This window comes from Eptesicus fuscus, chromosome 18 (assembly GCF_027574615.1).
Source record: "Eptesicus fuscus isolate TK198812 chromosome 18, DD_ASM_mEF_20220401, whole genome shotgun sequence".
Lineage (NCBI taxonomy): Eukaryota > Metazoa > Chordata > Mammalia > Chiroptera > Vespertilionidae > Eptesicus > Eptesicus fuscus.
In genome coordinates, this window is record NC_072490.1 from 3715557 (window position 1) to 3732719 (window position 17163).

The window sequence follows — 17163 nt, forward strand, 5'->3', positions numbered from 1 at the left end:
AGACAACTCTGATTAAAAACCCAAACTTTTTCACGGCGAGACTCGTATGTGTCAGGACCATCTGCCGGTGGCATTAATAAACCGTAGGTGCTAATTGGCTAGGAAAACCAGCTCCCTGCCGGAGTGAGAACAGAACCCAGCGCCCTGACGGCGGGCGCCGTGAGAGCCCTAATTAGATTGGGGCCTGGGCTGCGCCCCGAGCCTTGGCGACAGCGACACAGCGACGGAGCAGCTATTCCTGGTCCCGCCGGCACGCCCAGGCCCCGGCCACGACTTCTGGAAGACCATCCTGTTTTTGAGAATATTCTATTGACCCTAAAGACCGACTTGTCCCCTCCCCCCACCCGCATGCCGTGCTAGGAATAGACGTGCGTGTACACGCAGCTCAGAATGAGAAATGCCAACATACATGAGGACGGATCGTCTGAGCCGGCAAACTGAACAGAGGTGTCTCCCGTCCCCCGAGACCCCCTGGCCCCCACGACCGCTCCGTCTCCCCAGGACCCTGCAGCGGCTCACGGAGCTCTTCCCGCCCATTTCCTTCCTTGAAGGATCTGTGCCATCCTCGGTGTCACCCGTCCACAGCCCTCACGACCCGTCACCTTCCCAGCAAAGTCCCCTGTGACCAGCTGGTCGGGGCCCCGCAGCCCACCCCCCGGGACAGCTGAGCCATCTCTCGCCGTCCGCTCTCCACCCGCGAGCCTCGGCCTACACGTTCTCGGGAAAAGCTTTTCATCTCTCTTCCTCTCGCTGACGTTTTATCTGCGGAGACTCGGCCCTGGCCCCAGGACGTCTCCCTCTGCCTCCCCCGTCCCTTCGGGTTGTGTCGATTCTGACACTTACCCTGCTGTTCCACACCCTCCTCTCTCACGTGACGCAGGGACACTGAGCGTCGAGGACCGAGTCCCGTGGCCCTTGTGGATGTCACCCCCGAGCAGGACCGGCTGAGCTGCTCCGGACAACGAACGCGAGGCGCGTTTCCTAAACGGACCAGGAACGCGGCCAGGCCTCGCTGATCTGCGCTAATGAACAGAGTATGGAAATCACCTGCTGCTCCGCCGTCTGACCTGCAGGGGTCGTGGCACTTAGAGCTCGTCACGCGCGTTTCGGTCCTTTTAGTGGCTCCACGTTCTTTGGGACGAAGGGCAGGGGGCACCCTGGGGAGAGGCCCATCAGGGCTGGATGTTCTCCCCGTGTAAACAACCCACATTTCACGGTAAGAGAAACCCGTCATTCTGCCGGGAGAGAGAAGCCCGCGGCAGTTCCCGCGTCTCGGCTGAATGAGTCCCGAGCTCACCTGGGAGAACCCCGAGCTCACCTGGGAGACCCCCGAGCTCACCTGGGAGACCCCCGAGCTCACCTGGGAGACCCCCGAGCTCACCTGGGAGACCCCCGAGCTCACCTGGGAGAACCCCGAGCTCACCTGGGAGACCCCGAGCTCACCTGGGAGACCCCCGAGCTCACCTGGGAGACCCCGAGCTCACCTGGGAGAGGAGACCCCTGAGCTCACCTGGGAGAGGAGACCCCGAGCTCACCTGGGAGACCCCCGAGCTCACCTGGGAGATCCCGGAGCTCACCTGGGAGACCCCCGAGCTCACCTGGAAACGAGAGATGTCACCACGCCGTCTGCTCCCGCAGAAGGAGCCGGGTTGTCGGAGGCTGTGCGGGCTCCGTAAGGCAGGACACGCAGAGGATCCCGTCATCTGGCAAAACAGAATTTCCTGGAACACGGTTACTTCCACGGGATCTCACACCAAACCAGAGGCTCAGCGGAAGCCCTTGAGAAGGCTAACTAGCCGGGTCGGCGTGGCTCCGGGTTTGAGCATCGACCTTTGAACCAGGAAGTCATGGTGCGATTCCGGTCGGGGCACGTGGCCGGGTTGCGGGCTCGATCCCCAGTGTGGGGTGTGCAGGAGGCAGCTGATCCATGATTCTCTCTCATCATTGATGTTTCTCTCTCTCCCTCTCTGAAATCAATAAAGATATATATTTTAAGAAAAAAAGGCTAATTAAGCAACGGAGCCCTTTCCTTGTGCCCCCTCAGTGCCACTGTCCATGATCCCAAGTGATAGAACCCCCACCCGGGCGTGTTAACGGGGCCTCGGGCCTGGGACGTGCCCCGGGACAGGCAGGCCCAGGACGTGCGCCACCGAGACCTTCCCAGCGTCCCTTCTCCCATCCTCCCGAAATGTCATCTCCGTTTCCCTGAGCAAACAACCCTCGGGGTACGTGCAGGCCTGGCGTGACCCAGGGGCTCCAGCTGGGTGACACCAAGGGACTGATCAGCCTCTCCCAGAAATGCGGACACCGAGCAGAGCAGCGTCAATATTGGGAAAAGAGCCCGGCTGGCGTGGCTCCGTGGTTGAGCACTGACCCCTGAACCAGGAGGTCAGGGTTCGATTCCCGGTCAGGGCACATCGATCCCCAGGAGGGGGCGTGCAGGAGGCTGCTGGTTGATGATTCTCTCTCCTCATTGATGTTTCTCTTCTGTCCTCTCTGAAATCAATAAAATGTTAAAAAAAAAATAAACTGGACAAAGAGCTGATTTATCCCCACAACAGGACCCCAAAGCCTTTCCAGTGTCCCTGTGGCCGGGGTCCTCGGGGGCCTGGGCCGTATTCTCACCACGGCGGCTGCTCAGCACTTCCCTGGCTCCCGTGACCTGACCGCGTCCTCCTCGGTGCTCCCGGAGTCGGCCGGGCTGTTTCTGTTGCTTGGCACCAGGGGACCCAGCCGGCGGCGGTGAGAGCCGCCCGGCAGACACGCTGGTGCGGGCGCCTCTGAGGCACCTCCTGGCGCATCCTCAGCCCGGTCAGGCTCGGCGAACCCGGGCCCGGCTCCTCAGACCCTGGGGCTGAGAGATGGAAGGACTTTCAAGGCCCAACGTTAGATGCCGGGCCTTCTAGCGCCTTCTGCCCCCTCTTGGGGAGGCGGTGACGGTCTTCCCGGGTGGGTGCCCCGAGCCGGGCAACTGAGGCAAAATGCTACTTCAAGAGCCCTTGGATCGATTCATCAAGGATTGTTTATTGCAAGGCACGGTGCCGGGCACGGGGGGGGGGGGGGTACATGGGAGAGAGGCCAGCGCCCTGTCCCCAAGGAGCTCACAATCTGGGTGGGAGACAGGCGGACAGACAAGGACAGCTGGGCAACAAACAGGAGGTCAGAGACAACCAGGCACAGTCACAGTTCCCCCGGGGGTCCCGGTGCCAGCCCACCCAGCCGACCCACCACGGCCTGCAGCTCCTCCGGAGGACGTCTCGAAGGACCGACGCGTGTGGGAGGCTGCACCGCCCGCCCGGGACCCTCGGGACCTGGGGGCGGGGGGCCTGGGGCGTCTCGGGGGAAAGGGGGAGCGGGAAGGTTATTGCAGGAAGGGGCAGCCGTGCGACCCAAAGGCACCGAGGTGAGACGGAAGCAAGGGAGGCTGGGGTCCGAGGTTAACAGGTTAGAAGAGGTTTCGACCCTCTTCACCTGCGCACGGGGCGTGGCCTGGTGTCTGCGGGGCCGTCATTTCCGAAGGGATAGCCCGGGGGCCTCTGGCGGTGGGTCCTGCCCCTCTGTGACCTCGGTTATAACGGCCGGCCGAGGGCGAGCTCAGTTCCCTCGGGCAGGCAGGAAGAAGGCGCCCGGAAGACAAGCATCGTTACAAACGACAGAGTATTTATTAACAACCGCGTTAGAAAAAGAGTACATCTGCTGCTGGGTCACTGGGAAGTACCATCCACATGGGGGTGGGAGCTACCTGGGTGGCTTTTTTTTTTTTTTTCATTCATTTTATTATTTTATTGTTTTTTTTTGGGGTGTGTGTATGTGTGTGGTTTTCAATTTTGTTTTATTTCGGACAGAGAAGTAACCATATCCAACGAAGGAAAAAACACAGCTCGAAACACGGAACAATATTTTTCCTGTGGCCACCCTCGTTTTCACACAAGTGGGGTCCTGATCATGACTATTGGGTAAGTAGAGCGAGAAGGTTGGAGAGTCAACGTACGCTATCCGTCAAGCAGAAAAGGACAAACGGCAGGCAGACCTGCGCTCTCCGAGGAGGAAGAGGTGGCCGCCTGCGGACACGCGGGCGTGTGTGTGGGAAATGTCACCGCCTTTCCGAGGCGCTGGCCCACCCGATTCCCCCACAAAACCTCCCCCGTTAGAACAAATAGTCTTCCATCGGAAGACGGTTTTGTTGCTATTGCAGTTTTCCGACGTGGGGTTGTGAGACGTGGAAGGCAGAGCGTGGAAAGCAACGAGGCTACGGGCTGCACGCCAGGAGCTTCCGGGAGCCGCCGCACCGGCGCGCCCACCGCCTTCGGCAGAGCCGTGGGGAGGGTGCTGCAGCAGCCGCTGTTGCTGAAAGACCTGGCTCTGACTTTCAAAGATAGACATATTCTGTATAAGAGATTCTGGAAAGAAACTGTGAACCTGTGACCAGAGAGTTACCTTTGTTTAAAAAAATGTACATTCAAACAGATACATTGAGAGAGTAAACGCATCTCTTAGCCTCGGAAAGACGGGGCGACTTGGTAACTGCTGGTCTGGGTTACTGCAGGAGAGGCGACTTCAAATGCAACGTCTAAGCTAAGGCAGCTACAGAGACGATGCTAACGGAGGTGAGTGGGAGAGTCTTGGGGTCCATGCTAAGTTCAGGGTGAGTATTGCACATGGGACCTCTCGGGAGGGAGCTCAGGTGTTGAAATGGCAGCCGCTCCTGAAACCATCCTGAAGGAAACGCGCCCAGGGCGGAGGGCATCCTGTACCTTCAAAGGCCCCAGGCAGCCTGCCGGCCGCGGGTGCGGGGGGCTGACAGCGCAGCCCGAGCCGCCCGCCCGCCTCCGGCCGCCGGCCACGCCATCCTTGTCAAACGACACGTCATTTGCAATCGATTGGCCAAGGTGGGTTTCACACTCTGTCTTTCAAAGGAAACATTTTCAAACAATAGTTGCGTGAGTGTGACGCCCATCGCATTTTATAGCCGAGGAAAAAAAATTAATATCTACATTTCATGTTAACTTTAAAAAATTCTATAAAACACTAAATATATAATAAAAAATATGCATATAAGGACATATGTAAACTGCTTTGGTAACATCGTATTACAGATGTCTTCAGTGCACTGCGGAGTTTCCGGAGAAACTGCGGACAAAGCGAGACTTGCTTTGTGGAAGTTCTGTGTGGAATGCCATTCCTAAAGAAGCAGAGGACATTTTTTTTCCAGTAATAAGATGCACTCGAACAACAAGGTTACTTAGTACTGGGTGTCTTCAGGACAACACGCTCACGGTGGCTGAGATCACAGACAGCGAGTCCTGCGGGGCGGTCGTCATAAGCTGGACCTGGCCGTGAGCGAGAGCATGAGGGTGCTGAGCGCCGACAGCGTGCAGGCGTTGGAGGTGGAGGGCCCCGCGCCCCCGCCCCGGGCGTAGGCATCTGCGGAGAGAGAACGTGGTCACTGAACAGCACTGTCCGGACTGCCATGGGAAGCAGGGCCACGGGAAGCGGGGGCCACGGGGAGTGGGGCTACGGGAAGTGAGGCCATGGGAAGCAGGGCCACGGGAAGCGAGGCCACGGGGAGTGGGGCTACGGGAAGCGAGGCCACAGGGAGCAGGGCCACGGGAAGCGGGGGCCATGGGAAGTGGGGGGCCACGGGAAGTGGGGGCCACGGAAAGCGGGGCCACGGGAAGCGAGGCCACGTGACTCGGGACACCGGAGAACTGCTGATTCTACTGCGAAGGACCTGGCCTGGTGACTTTAGCATCAGCTCTACTGTCCAGCTATGAACCTGGGGGCCGGTTCTGGGACATTTCTGGACCTCCATTTAAGTTTGTAAAGTGAGGCTGCCCACCTCGAAGAGGAGAGGAAACTTCGCATTCCCAGTACTATGCCTGATCGTTAGGGTATGCCAGGGATGCAGCCGAACAAACATTGCTGCTTCCTTCTTTTTACAGAGAGGAAGGGAGAGGGATAGAGAGTTAGAAACATCGATGAGAGAGAAACATCGATCAGCTGCCTCCTGCACACCCCCCACTGGGGATGTGCCCGCAACCAAGGTACATGCCCTTGACTGGAATCGAACCTGGGAACCTTGAGTCTGCAGGCCGACGCTCTATCCACTGAGCCAAACCGGTCAGGGCTGCTTCCTTCTTTTTTAAAAAAATACATTTTTATTGATTTCAGAGGGGAAAGGAGAGGGAGAGAGAGCTAGAAACATCAGTGATGAGAGAGAATCATTGACCGGCTGCCTCCTGCACACTGGTGGGGGGGGGGGGAACATCGAGCCTGCAACACAGGCGTGTGCCCTGACCGGGAATTGAACTGTGACCTCCTGGTTCATAGGTCAACGCTCAACCACTGAGCCACACTGTCCGGGTGCTGCTTTCATTTGAATGCTACCTTCCTGCTAGCACACAGCACTCTGGGAATTTTTACAAAAAAGTCCCCAGGAGCACCCGGGATTGCTATTACACGTTTCACAGGCGCAGACACTGGGGCCAGGGACGTAAGGTAACTAACTGGTCTAAGATCAAGATCAGGCCCGGCCGCGTGGCCCAGTGGTTGAACATCAACCTCTGAACCAGGAGGTCACAGTTCCATTCCTGGTCAGGCACATGCCTGGGTTTTAGGCTCGATCCCCAGTGTGGGACATGCAGTTGTTCATATGGAAAATAATATCATAGTTAATAAATAATAATTCAAGAATAAATTGTGACAATAGCTAAGATTTGGAAACAGCCCAAGTGCCCGTCAGTAGATGAATGGATAAAAAAGCCATGGGACATTTGCACTATGGAAAACTATGCAGCTGTGAAAAGGGATCTCTTACCCTATAGGACAGCATGGAGGGACCTGGAGAGCATTATGCTAAGTGAGATAAGCCAAACTGAGAAAGACAAGTATCACGTGATCTCACTTATTTGCGGATCGAATGAACAAAATGAATTGAGCAACAAAATAGGACCTGAAGCAGGAGGCATGGGACAGACTGACATACCTCAAGTCAAGAAGAGATAAACCAAAGAACTTACATGCATCGCCCATGGACACGGACAATGGGGTGGTGAAGACCTGGGGGGTAGGGGCTTGGAGGAAGGGGTAAAGGGGGAGGATGGGAGACATCTGTAATACTATCAACAATAAAAAAATATATTAAAAATGAGGAGAAAAAAGAACAAACTGTTTCAGGCTAAACCCACGTTTGCACGCTCTGCATTTTCACACTCTTCCTCACTCTTTGCCAACGAAGTTGATCTTGACTCTGTACAGACTCGTGCATTTATGTTTGTATGTTACACAAATATCAGCGTGAACAGTGCCAGGTTCCGTGTTTCAGCCAGACACGGCCCCACACTGTGCCCCTGGGACACGCAGCTCCGGGGAACCCTCTGCTGGTTCCTTCCGACTGAGTCAGGCTTCTAACTGTCTAGGTCAGGGGTGGGGAACGTCCGGCCCGCGGGCCATATAAGGCCCATGAACGCATGTGGTCTGGCCCTGCCAAGGCACGAGGGGTGAGTGAATTAAATGTCTGACCCAATAGAGCAGCTGATTTTCATGTGGATAGTTTTGTATGGCCCTCGAATGATGTCCTAAATATCCAAATGGCTCTCGGCAGGAAAAATGTCCCCACCCCTGGCCTAAGCTAAGCCTTGGGGCTACTGCTGACACAACCACACGGTGCACCTGTGTGACCGACCGGTTTAGGGCTGCTTTACTCTGATTTGCTGATTGGCTGTAGATTAAATCCGTCAAAACTTGCCGTGTCTTTTGCATGAAACTGCCTGAGGCCGGCAGACCTCAGTGGTCAGGGCTGGGGGGGGGGCGCGTTTTGCCACATGTCTTCCTTTGGGGCTGACTCCCGCTGAGGCCCCGCCTCCCTGTGCAGGTCTGGGGAGCAGGCAGGTGGGGAGCAGGCAGGCGGGGAGCAGGCCTGGGGAGCAGGCAGGTGGGGAGCAGGTGGTGGGGAGCAGGCAGGTGGGGAGCAGGCAGGTGGGGAGCAGGCAGGTGGGGAGCAGGGAGGTGGGGAGCAGGCAGGTGGGAGCAGGGAGGCGGGGAGCAGGCCTGGGGAGCAGGCAGGTGGGGAGCAGGCAGGTGGGGAGCAGGGAGGCGGGGAGCAGGCAGGCGGGGAGCAGGCCTGGGGAGCAGGCAGGTGGGGAGCAGGCAGGCGGGGAGCAGGCAGGCCTCGGGGAGCAGGCCTGGGGAACAGGCCTTGGGGAGCAGGCCTGGGGAGCAGGCCTCGGGGAGCAGGCCTGGGGAGCAGGCCTCGGGAGCAGGCCTGGGGAGCAGGCCTCGGGGAGCAGGCCTGGGGAGCAGGCCTCGGGGAGCAGGCCTGGGGAGCAGGCCTCGGGAGCAGGCCTTGGGGAGCAGGCAGGTGGGAGCAGGCAGGCGGGGAGCAGGCAGGCGGGGAGCAGGGAGGTGGGGAGCAGGCAGGCGGGGAGCAGGCAGGCGGGGAGCAGGGGAACGCGTGCTCACTTGTCATCTTTGGGATGCGGATCTGCTGGCTGGCACTGCCGTCCCCGCCATCGCTGACCGGCTTGATTTCTATGATGTAATCTTCATCCAGAGGCAAGGAGAGCTCCACCGACGTCTGGTTTGTCTCGATGACAGACGTGCGGCTCTGCCGGCTCCATCGGTACAAGACCTGCCGAGGCAGAAGGACAGGCGTCACCTGCTGCCTCACGGGGCCGACGAGCGTCTTGTTTCCCCGCTGCACCTGTGACGTGCTGGGACACACCTGGAGGCGCGTGTGCAGACGGCCCCTCTGCCGCTGCCCTGTCCTTGTGGGGAGAGTTTAAAGGAGGCCGCGGTGTGTGAGTGTGTGTGTGTGTGTGTGTGTGTGTGTCTCTGTGTGCGTGTGTCTCTGTGTGTGTGTCTGTGTGTGTGTGTCTGTGCGTGTGTGTGTGTGTGTGCGCGCGCGCGCGCGCGCGTGCGTGTGTCTCCCGGCGTGCTATGTGGCCACCCGTCACCTCCCAAGGCCCCTGGACACCCTGGAAAGGTGATTCCTCTGAGGATGCCCAGAGCTCACTCACACCCGAGGGACTTTAGCATCAAATCAGACTTGGCTGCTGTGTGACCGTGATCCGCTTACTTGACTTCTCAGAGCCTCAGTTTCCTCCTCTGTGAAATGGGACAATACTAGCCAGAGGGTTTCAGCTGGAGCCACTTGTCTCTAGTGACACAGGGTAATTCAGAGTCTTTGGCTGAAGACATTGAACCCCGACTATTAATTCTGATGTGTGTGTGTGTGTGTGTGTGTGTGTGTGTGTGTAACAGACGAACATACATGCACGTGCCTATAGAGCCAAGCCCATCTTTGTTTACGAAGAGCGAGGAAGCATGTGTGAGAACGCAGGGCGGGGCAAACGTGGGTTTACAGTGGTGAGCAAAGGACACACAGACCATTCTGTATTGTTATTTATGAACAATGCGATGTTTGTCTGTCCACACAAGGACAGGCCGCATGGAGGGCCCGGAGCCCAGGAAGGTGTGAGTGGTACTAGGGAGGCCGGAAGGGAGCAGGCGTGGGGACATGCTCGGCAGAGGGTGAGGCTGGGGGGGGGGGGAGGGGGGCGGGCCTGGTGTGATTGGCGCCGTGAGTCCCGGGGAGACAGGGCAGGTCAACACCCGGACGGGGTCTCTGCAAGGCCAGGCCACACCCCTTTCCTCCATGGGGCCCCTTGATGAGCTACAGAGAAAAGAGGGGTGTCAGGGGGCAGTCCCTGTCCCTCTGGAAGTGCCTGTAGCTTACAACCGCCCCTCGTGTGTCTGGCTCTCCTTCTTGCCCCCGCCCTCCGGGGTGAGTGTGAGTCTGGGCTGGTGGCTCACCCGACGAGCCAGCGGCAGGGACGCCCGGGGACCTGCGTGGAGGCCTGGGGACCCAGCTCTCCTGAGAACCCCGCCCCGCCTGGCGCTGCCTGCTCGGCCCAGTTGCCACAGACTGTTTACCAAACTCAGACCAAACCTCAAGGGGCAGAGATTTCTAGAGTCCGGGAGAGCATGTCAGGGATGTGGTCAGGGACGTGGCCCCCGCCCCCGCCCCCCGCCTCGGCCCCGGTGCCTCATGGGACAAGACCATCCCCACTCACCACCCACCTTGTAGCCTCTCACGTCCGACTCGTTCTCCAGCGCCTTCACCTGGTCCCAGTTCAGGACGATTTTGGAGTCGGATGAATTCCACACGACGTTCCCGGGGGCTCGGCTGGGCGCTAGGAAGAAGGGAAGGGAGACGCGGTCAGACTGTTGGTCCCAGTGGATGCTGAGGGATCGCTAGCGGAGGCGTCTAATGGGCTGTGGCACTAATATGTGTCTTCAAGTTCCCTAAAACCTGACGACACGCAGCAACGCAAATGGAAAAAGATGCAGGTGGGCCCTGGCTGGTGTGGCTCAGTGGATAGAGCACCGGCCTGGGGACTGAAGGGTCCCGGATTCCATTCCAGTCAAGGGCACATGCCTGGGTTGCGGGCTCGATCCTGAGTAGGGGGCGTGCAGGAGGCAGCTGATCCATGATTCTGTCATCATGGATGTTTCTATCTCTCTCCCTCTCTGAAATCAATAAAAAATATTTCAAAAATAATAGAGGAGGAGGCTAGGAAGGCTATAAAAAAGAAAGAAGATCCACTTAGAGCTCAAAAGCAGTGGCCTTCCCAGCGAGGAGAGAAGCACGCCCCCCCCACCCTCCGAATGCTGCCCGGTGCCCGGCAGGCTCCTCAAACGCTAAGGGAGCCTGACCCTCGCAGGGACGCAATGGGCGTGCGGACGGTCGCTGGGGGGCGGGGAGGGGGCGTGGACGTGGGGTGCCTTTGAGGTTCCCTGAGCCGCCTCTGAGCTTACGGGGCTTCCTGGTGGTCACGTTGACGGTGGCGCTGGAGGGGCCGGTCCCGGCCGTGTTGTAAGCCTTGACCGCTAAGTGGTACAGCGCGCTGCCCTGCAGGTTGCTGATTTTCGTGGACGTCTGATTTCCGGAGGTCCGGATTTTCCTGGCGTTCTCTTCCTTGTCATCATGCCTCCAGTACTTAACCTGAGCAAACAGAAGGGAGACCTTGCCCATCACCGCGTGGGGATGTTTCCATTGCTGTCGGGTTCTATGTAAAGGGACGACAGCTAATTATGTCGTATGATGAACTCCTCCAGAAGAACATGCCTATTTCATCTCACCCAAGGATATATTTATTGACTTAGCAGGGGTGGGGGACGTCCGGCCTGTGGGCCGTATTAGGCCCGCGAGATCATTGGCCTGGCTCTGCCAAGGCGTTAGCGGCGCGTTAATGAAATGTTTGACCAAGTAGCGCACGCTAAGTTTTTCAGTTGGTAATTCTGTATGGCCACGAATGATGTTATAAATGTCCAAATGGCCCTTGGCAGGAAAAGGGTTCCCCATGTCTGAAGAGAGAGGAAGTGGGGGAGGGGGGAGAGACAGGGGGACATCCATGTGGGAGAGGAACATCCTGCACATGCCCCGCCTGGGCTTGGAACCCGCAACCTTTTGGTGTACGGGACGACGCTCCCACCCACCGAGCCTCCCGGCCAGGGCACCAGGCGCTATGCTTTTAACACGGATTCTCATGGCGGAGCGGGTTTTCCAGGACCCACAGCAGTGCTCCCGGCACCGAGCGCTCTGAGCCTGGGGACTCCCCGCGGCAGGACGGGCCCCCTTTTGCTCCTAAGCTCGCGGTGAGATGGCGAATGGGAACAACCACGTGGCCCCTTCTCCCTTTCCCTCTCCCTTTGCTCTGAGCCCCAGGGACCCAGGGACATGGCAAGTCCCTGCTCATCTCTCGGAGCATCGTGTAGATGCCTGGGCCCGCGTGGGTCAGAGACACGCCTCGGAGTGCTCCCAGGAGCCGCGGTCTCTCGTGGAGCGTCCCCCGCCCCACGGATGCTCCGTGAGAAGCCAGGCCCCGGGACGAAGGCCTCTGCGTTGGGAGTGGGCCTTGGGGGCTCGCTGGAGGGCGGTCTCTTTCCCAGACCCGAGCCCCGTCCCTGCTGACCTCGTAGCCTTGTATCCGTCCCCGGTTCCTCTCCTGGGGGGAGGCCCAGACGACCTCCACGTCCGTGGCGGAGAGGCTCCTGGCAGAGATGCTGGCGGGCGGCCGGGTGGGCTCTGCGGTGAGATGGGAAGAGGATGCACCCATCAGCTGCGTGGGGACCGGCTTCCCGACACGGCAGGACCGGGTGGGTGCCAGGAAGCCGTGGCTGCAGAGCCCCTAGTGGGCGGGACCCACACCCTCATCCTGGAGCCCAGGGTGACAGAGTGACTGCGAGGAGGGGTGGGGTGGCGGGGGGGGGAGGGGGGGAGAAGATGCTGCACAGCCAGCCCCACCTTTCACATTACACTTTCCTCAGATCAGGACAGGCCTCGCTGAAGGGCAGTGCCCAGTGGGTTGCGTGTCCCCCCAGCCCGCACAGCACCGAGGCCGCCCCGTCCGGCCGCGCAGCCGCACCTTCCTCTGCCGAGTACACCACCGTGATGGGGCTGAAGGGGCCCTCCCCTTTGCTGTTGTAGACGCCCACCCGGACCTCGAAGGGGGAGAAGGGGCGCACGCTCTCGTTCCTGAACACGTATCTGCAGGCGTCGGCCGAGGCCAGCACGGTGAGCATCCAGATGACCGTGCCGTAGGGCCGGAAGGCCACCACGTAGCCGAAGCCCCGGCCGTTCTGCAGCTCCTCGGGCACCGTCTGGGGGCGGGAGAGGAGGGCGTCAGAAAGAGGCTCCGGGGTCACAGGGATCCCATCCAGACGCTGAAGTCACCGCCACACCCGCCCAGCCCTCCTGTGTGCTCCTCCCGCCTGACTGACTTTGGGCTTCGTCAGGAGTCTAAAATGGAGGCCTGCGGTCCGTCTGCCTGAGGTGTTCATGGGACGGAGCAGCGTCAAAACACTCAACAAGAAGCTGCAGTGCAGCCCGGCCGGCGTGGCTTGGTGGTTGAGCATCGACCTATGAACCAGGAGGTCACGGTTTGATTCCCGGTCAGGGCACACGCCTGGGTTGCGGGCTCCATCCCCAGTAGGGGGCCGTGCAGGAGGCAGCCGATCAGTGATTCTCTCTCATCATTGATGTTTCTCTCTCTCTCTCCCTCCCTGCCTCTCCAAAATCAAGAAAAATATATTAAAAAAAAAAATGAAACGCAGCAGCTGATGGGCAAGCGCCTGTCCCGCCAGCAGGGAGCTACGAGAGAGGGAGGTTTGCCAAACAGCGGCGCCTTCCTCCCCTGCGCGGCTCCCACCGAGGAGAGAAGAGCCGGCCCAGACCACTGCGCGCTCCCTCCGTGCGGACTCGCTCACCTCCCAGGTGATAACCAGCTCCGATTTGCTGCCTCCGCCGCCACTGACGTTGGCTGGGGTGACTTCGGGGACTGCAGGGGGCAAAACACAGGTCACGTCAGGAGGCAAAGGGCAAGTGAGGGCCGAGGAGCTGCCTGGCCAGGTGACTCCCTGCCAACCAGCACCCGAGGCCACGCCTGTCTCCTGAGGTCAGAGGCCCTGTGCCCAGGGGCCCGAGCATCACCTGGAGGAAGCGAAACGCACCCAGGAAGCGGCTGCTCGGCACCTGCTCCCCATCAGGGCAGATGTGTGACAACCCCTGAGCCACGGCCGGGCCCTCCTGGCTCAGTGGGATGGGGAAGGACTGAGGGCTGGTTCAAGGCGCGGGAGGCGTTCATTAACCTTGGGGTGGTGCACGCAGTGGTGGTGGTGGAGGGGGGGGGGCGGATAGAGGGCGCATGCGTGGGTCTGCAGAGGGCTGCTCGGAGCAGGGCCCGGCGGGCGGGCTCTGGAGGAGGGTGAGCGTGGGCTGGGGTGGAGGGAAGTGTGGGCAGAGGCACGCCCTGGCTCCCGTGCTCCACCTCTTTGAGCCCCGTTTTCTCTGTGAAAGAGGGGAGATGATGCGAGCGCCCTCCTTGGGACGCGGGGAGGGATGGCTGCGATCCCCCTGAGGGGCGGCCCGGGATTGATTTGTCATCCGCAGGCAAGTGAGAGACGCGGACAGGGTGTGAGGGTGTCTGGCTGGGGGTGCAGCTGGTGACTGGGACTGTTTATAGCCAATGACATCCATCGAATGGACTTTGTCCAAGTGTGGGGTCCGAGTGCCCCTTTGTTTAGGGTCTCTGCTATCCCTTCAACAAGCGGGGGGCGGGGCGGGGGGCTCATCTCAGCGGGGACCCCCATAGACCAGGCCCTGTGTGTGTGAGAGAAGTTAAGGTACAAGTGACCCAGATGAGTTCACGTCCCTCCCTCCCTGTAGTCACGGAAGCTGCAGATATGAGGTGGGGGGCGGGGGGCGGAGGGGAGGAGGCAGGCGAAACTGCCGACTGGGCCCTGGGAATCAGCGGGATGCCCCGATCCCAGCTCCAGGGTGGCTTACGCCCCAAGGGAATGGGACTGGGCTTCTGTGAACAACTCCCTCTTTGCCACGGGTGATTTCTGAGTTGATTCATTTGCAACGTGGGATGCGCCTTAAAAAGCCAGCCGGCGTGGCTCAGTGGTTGAGCGTGGACCTATGAGCCAGGAGGTCAGGGTTCAATTCCAAGTCAGGGCACATGCCTGGGTTGCGGGCTCCATCCCCACTGGGGGGTGTGTAGGAGGCAGCCAATCGGTGATTCTCTCTCATCATTGATGTTTCTCTCTCTCTCCCTCCCTTCCTCTCGGAAATCAATAAAAATATATTTTAAAAAAGCTCCTGGCAGGCGGGGCTTGGTGACAGACGGGCCCATGAGGAAGAGCTGGCATCGAGGGGCTCAGCACAGCGTCCTGCACGGGGACCGGGTGACCGGGGGACTCAGCTCCTGGTTGAAGCCACTGCGGGCAGCTGGGTGGCAGGGCTGCTGGCCGAGGTCCTGACGGCGGGGGAGGGTGTGCTCAGGGGCTTGGGGGGGCTGGTGCCAGGAAGCCGAGCCTGAGGGGCCACTGTGTGGGGGCTACTCACGGGCCTCTTCCGTCCTGCGCTTCTCCGAGGGGGGGCTGGGCTCCCCGATCCCGATCGCATTGGCTGCCACCGTGCGGAACTCATATTCCACCCAAGGGTTCAGACCCACCACGGTCGCCGTGAACGTCCTCCCGTCAATGACATCAGGGACTGAAAGACAGCAGGGGGCACCCATGCTGGGCAGGCGGCACCCCTCCTCCCTCCCCACCGAACGGTGCTCAGGGATGTGGGAGTCTGAGGGCGCTGTGGGGGGTCTGAGGGAGCTGTGAGGTGTCTGTGGGAGCTGTGGGGGGTCTGAGGGAGCTGGAGGAGTCTGAGGGCGCTGTGGGGGGTCTGAGGGAGCTGTGGGGGGTCTGAGGGCGCTGTGGGGGGTCTGCGGGAGCTGTGTGGGGTCTGAGGGAGCCGTGGGGGGTCTGAGGGAGCTGTGGGGGGTCTGAGAGAGCTGTGGGGGTCTGAGGGAGCTGTGGGGGTCTGAGGGAGCTGTGGGGGGTCTGAGGGAGCTGTGGGGGGTCTGAGGGCGCTGTGGGGGGTCTGAGGGAGCTGGAGGAGTCTGAGGGCGCTGTGGGGGGTCTGAGGGCGCTGTGGGGGGTCTGAGGGCGCTGTGGGGGGTCTGAGGGCGCTGTGGGGGATCTGAGGGCGCTGTGGGGTGTCTGAGGCCTTGTTTTCCTCACCATACAATAAGGCTAATAACAGCATCTATCCCAGCACATCGAGAAAACCCATGAGGAGCAATCAGCAGAGCATGTGGCACGTCGTAAGGTCTCAGCAAATCCCCATTGTGTTGTATGTACCATCCTCAGCACCCCCCCTCCCCCCACCTCTCCCGCCTCCTCTCTTCATCACATTTGCGCAGCACTTCCTATTGATAACCAAGTTTCACAACCCTCTCTTTTGCCTGGTAAACAGCTCCTGCCACGCCCACCGTGCGGAGAGGACAGAGGCGTGCAGAGGGCTGCTGGCCAGCGGCCAGGGCCACAATCCAGCGCTAACCCCGGCTCCCAGCTCCCTTCCTGAGCCGCCCGGGGCTCGGGACAGCCATGCGCGGCACACACAGAAACCCACTTGCGAAGCTGGAGGAGTGAAGTGAAAAGAAAAGGAGGTTGTGAAAATCACCATGACTCCTCCGAACTGCAGGAACCTGGCCACATCGCTCCGTCATTTCTCCTTCCAGCATCCAGGCCACACAGCCGGCCTCGGGCTAGGGGAGTGGGTGGCTTGCTGCCCATAACTACTGGTTTGTCCATCCCTCCTCCCCCCGCAATGAAACCGAAATGAAATAACAACACAGGTCAACCTGGAGGTCCTGACAGGTCAGCGATGGCATGGCCAGCTCACGTGTTTTTAATCTAACCACACCGCAGGGTCTCCGGTTTGATTCCAGGTCAAGGGTCAAGGGCATGTCCCTGGGATGCAGGTTCCATCCCTGACCCCGGTCAGGGCTCATGTGAGAGGCAACCAATGGATGTGTCTCTCTCACATCAATGTTTCTCTCTCTCTCTGTCTTTCCCTCCCTCCCTTCCACTCTCTCTAAAAAGCAATGAAAAAAATACCCTCGGGTGAGGATTCAAAAAGAAGAAAGAAACAACATTACATAAATGATAGCACAGTTGGCTGAGACCTCGGAAACACGGGCACAGCGTGCCATCGGCGGCCGTCATCGCGCCGTGTCTGCACGCCCTGGGCCTCTGCTGCCGCCGCCATGCATCCCGGTGACGCCAAGTGTCAGGCGGCCTGTGGGACCCCAGCCCGGGCCCCGGCGGTACCTGTGCTGACGGCCTGCCAGCCCACGGAGAACGGCGTCCGGGCCTGGACGACGTACAGGGTGACGGGGCTGTGGTTGTCGGGCCCGGGGCTCCAGGAGAGCTGGGCGGTGGTATCTGTGATCTCGTCGATGGTCACGGCCTCCGGGGGCCCTGGGGGACCTGCGGAGAGGGAGACCCTCAGAGGCGCCCAGCGTGTCCACACGTCCGAGAAAGGGATCGCGTGACGGAGCGGGGCCCGGGCCTCCACCCTTCATCCACCCGCCACAGCCCCCGCGTCAGGTCCTTACTGAGCCACCAGCTGCCCCATTCTTCCGGGTGAAACCAGAGATGAAGGAGACACGGCTGCTCCCTCCAGGGCTCACAGTACAACAGGGAAAGCTCGTGGGGTCGCAGCGTTGCCCGGCCCCCGCCCACCTGCCCCTAAACAAGAGCAAACACACGCCTGTGCGCGCGGGCGCAGCTGGGAAGGCCCCAGAGCTCCTCTCAGGCTGG

General features: G+C 60.1%; 1 protein-coding gene across 1 annotated transcript in view; it reads right to left on the reverse strand.

The window, feature by feature from the left end:
- Positions 1–5207: 5207 nt before the first annotated feature.
- CNTN4 (contactin 4) overlaps positions 5208–17163 on the reverse strand; it is a 191722-nt gene continuing 179766 nt past the window's right edge. The window contains exons 14-22 of the mRNA XM_008155009.3: positions 16672–16830; positions 14909–15058; positions 13270–13340; positions 12429–12663; positions 11976–12088; positions 10819–11005; positions 10081–10193; positions 8461–8629; positions 5208–5424 (exon numbers count right to left, since the gene is read on the reverse strand). Of these exons, the coding sequence (XP_008153231.2) occupies positions 5318–5424; positions 8461–8629; positions 10081–10193; positions 10819–11005; positions 11976–12088; positions 12429–12663; positions 13270–13340; positions 14909–15058; positions 16672–16830 (1304 nt within the window). The 3' untranslated portion in view covers positions 5208–5317. The remainder of the gene's footprint in view (positions 5425–8460; positions 8630–10080; positions 10194–10818; positions 11006–11975; positions 12089–12428; positions 12664–13269; positions 13341–14908; positions 15059–16671; positions 16831–17163) is intronic.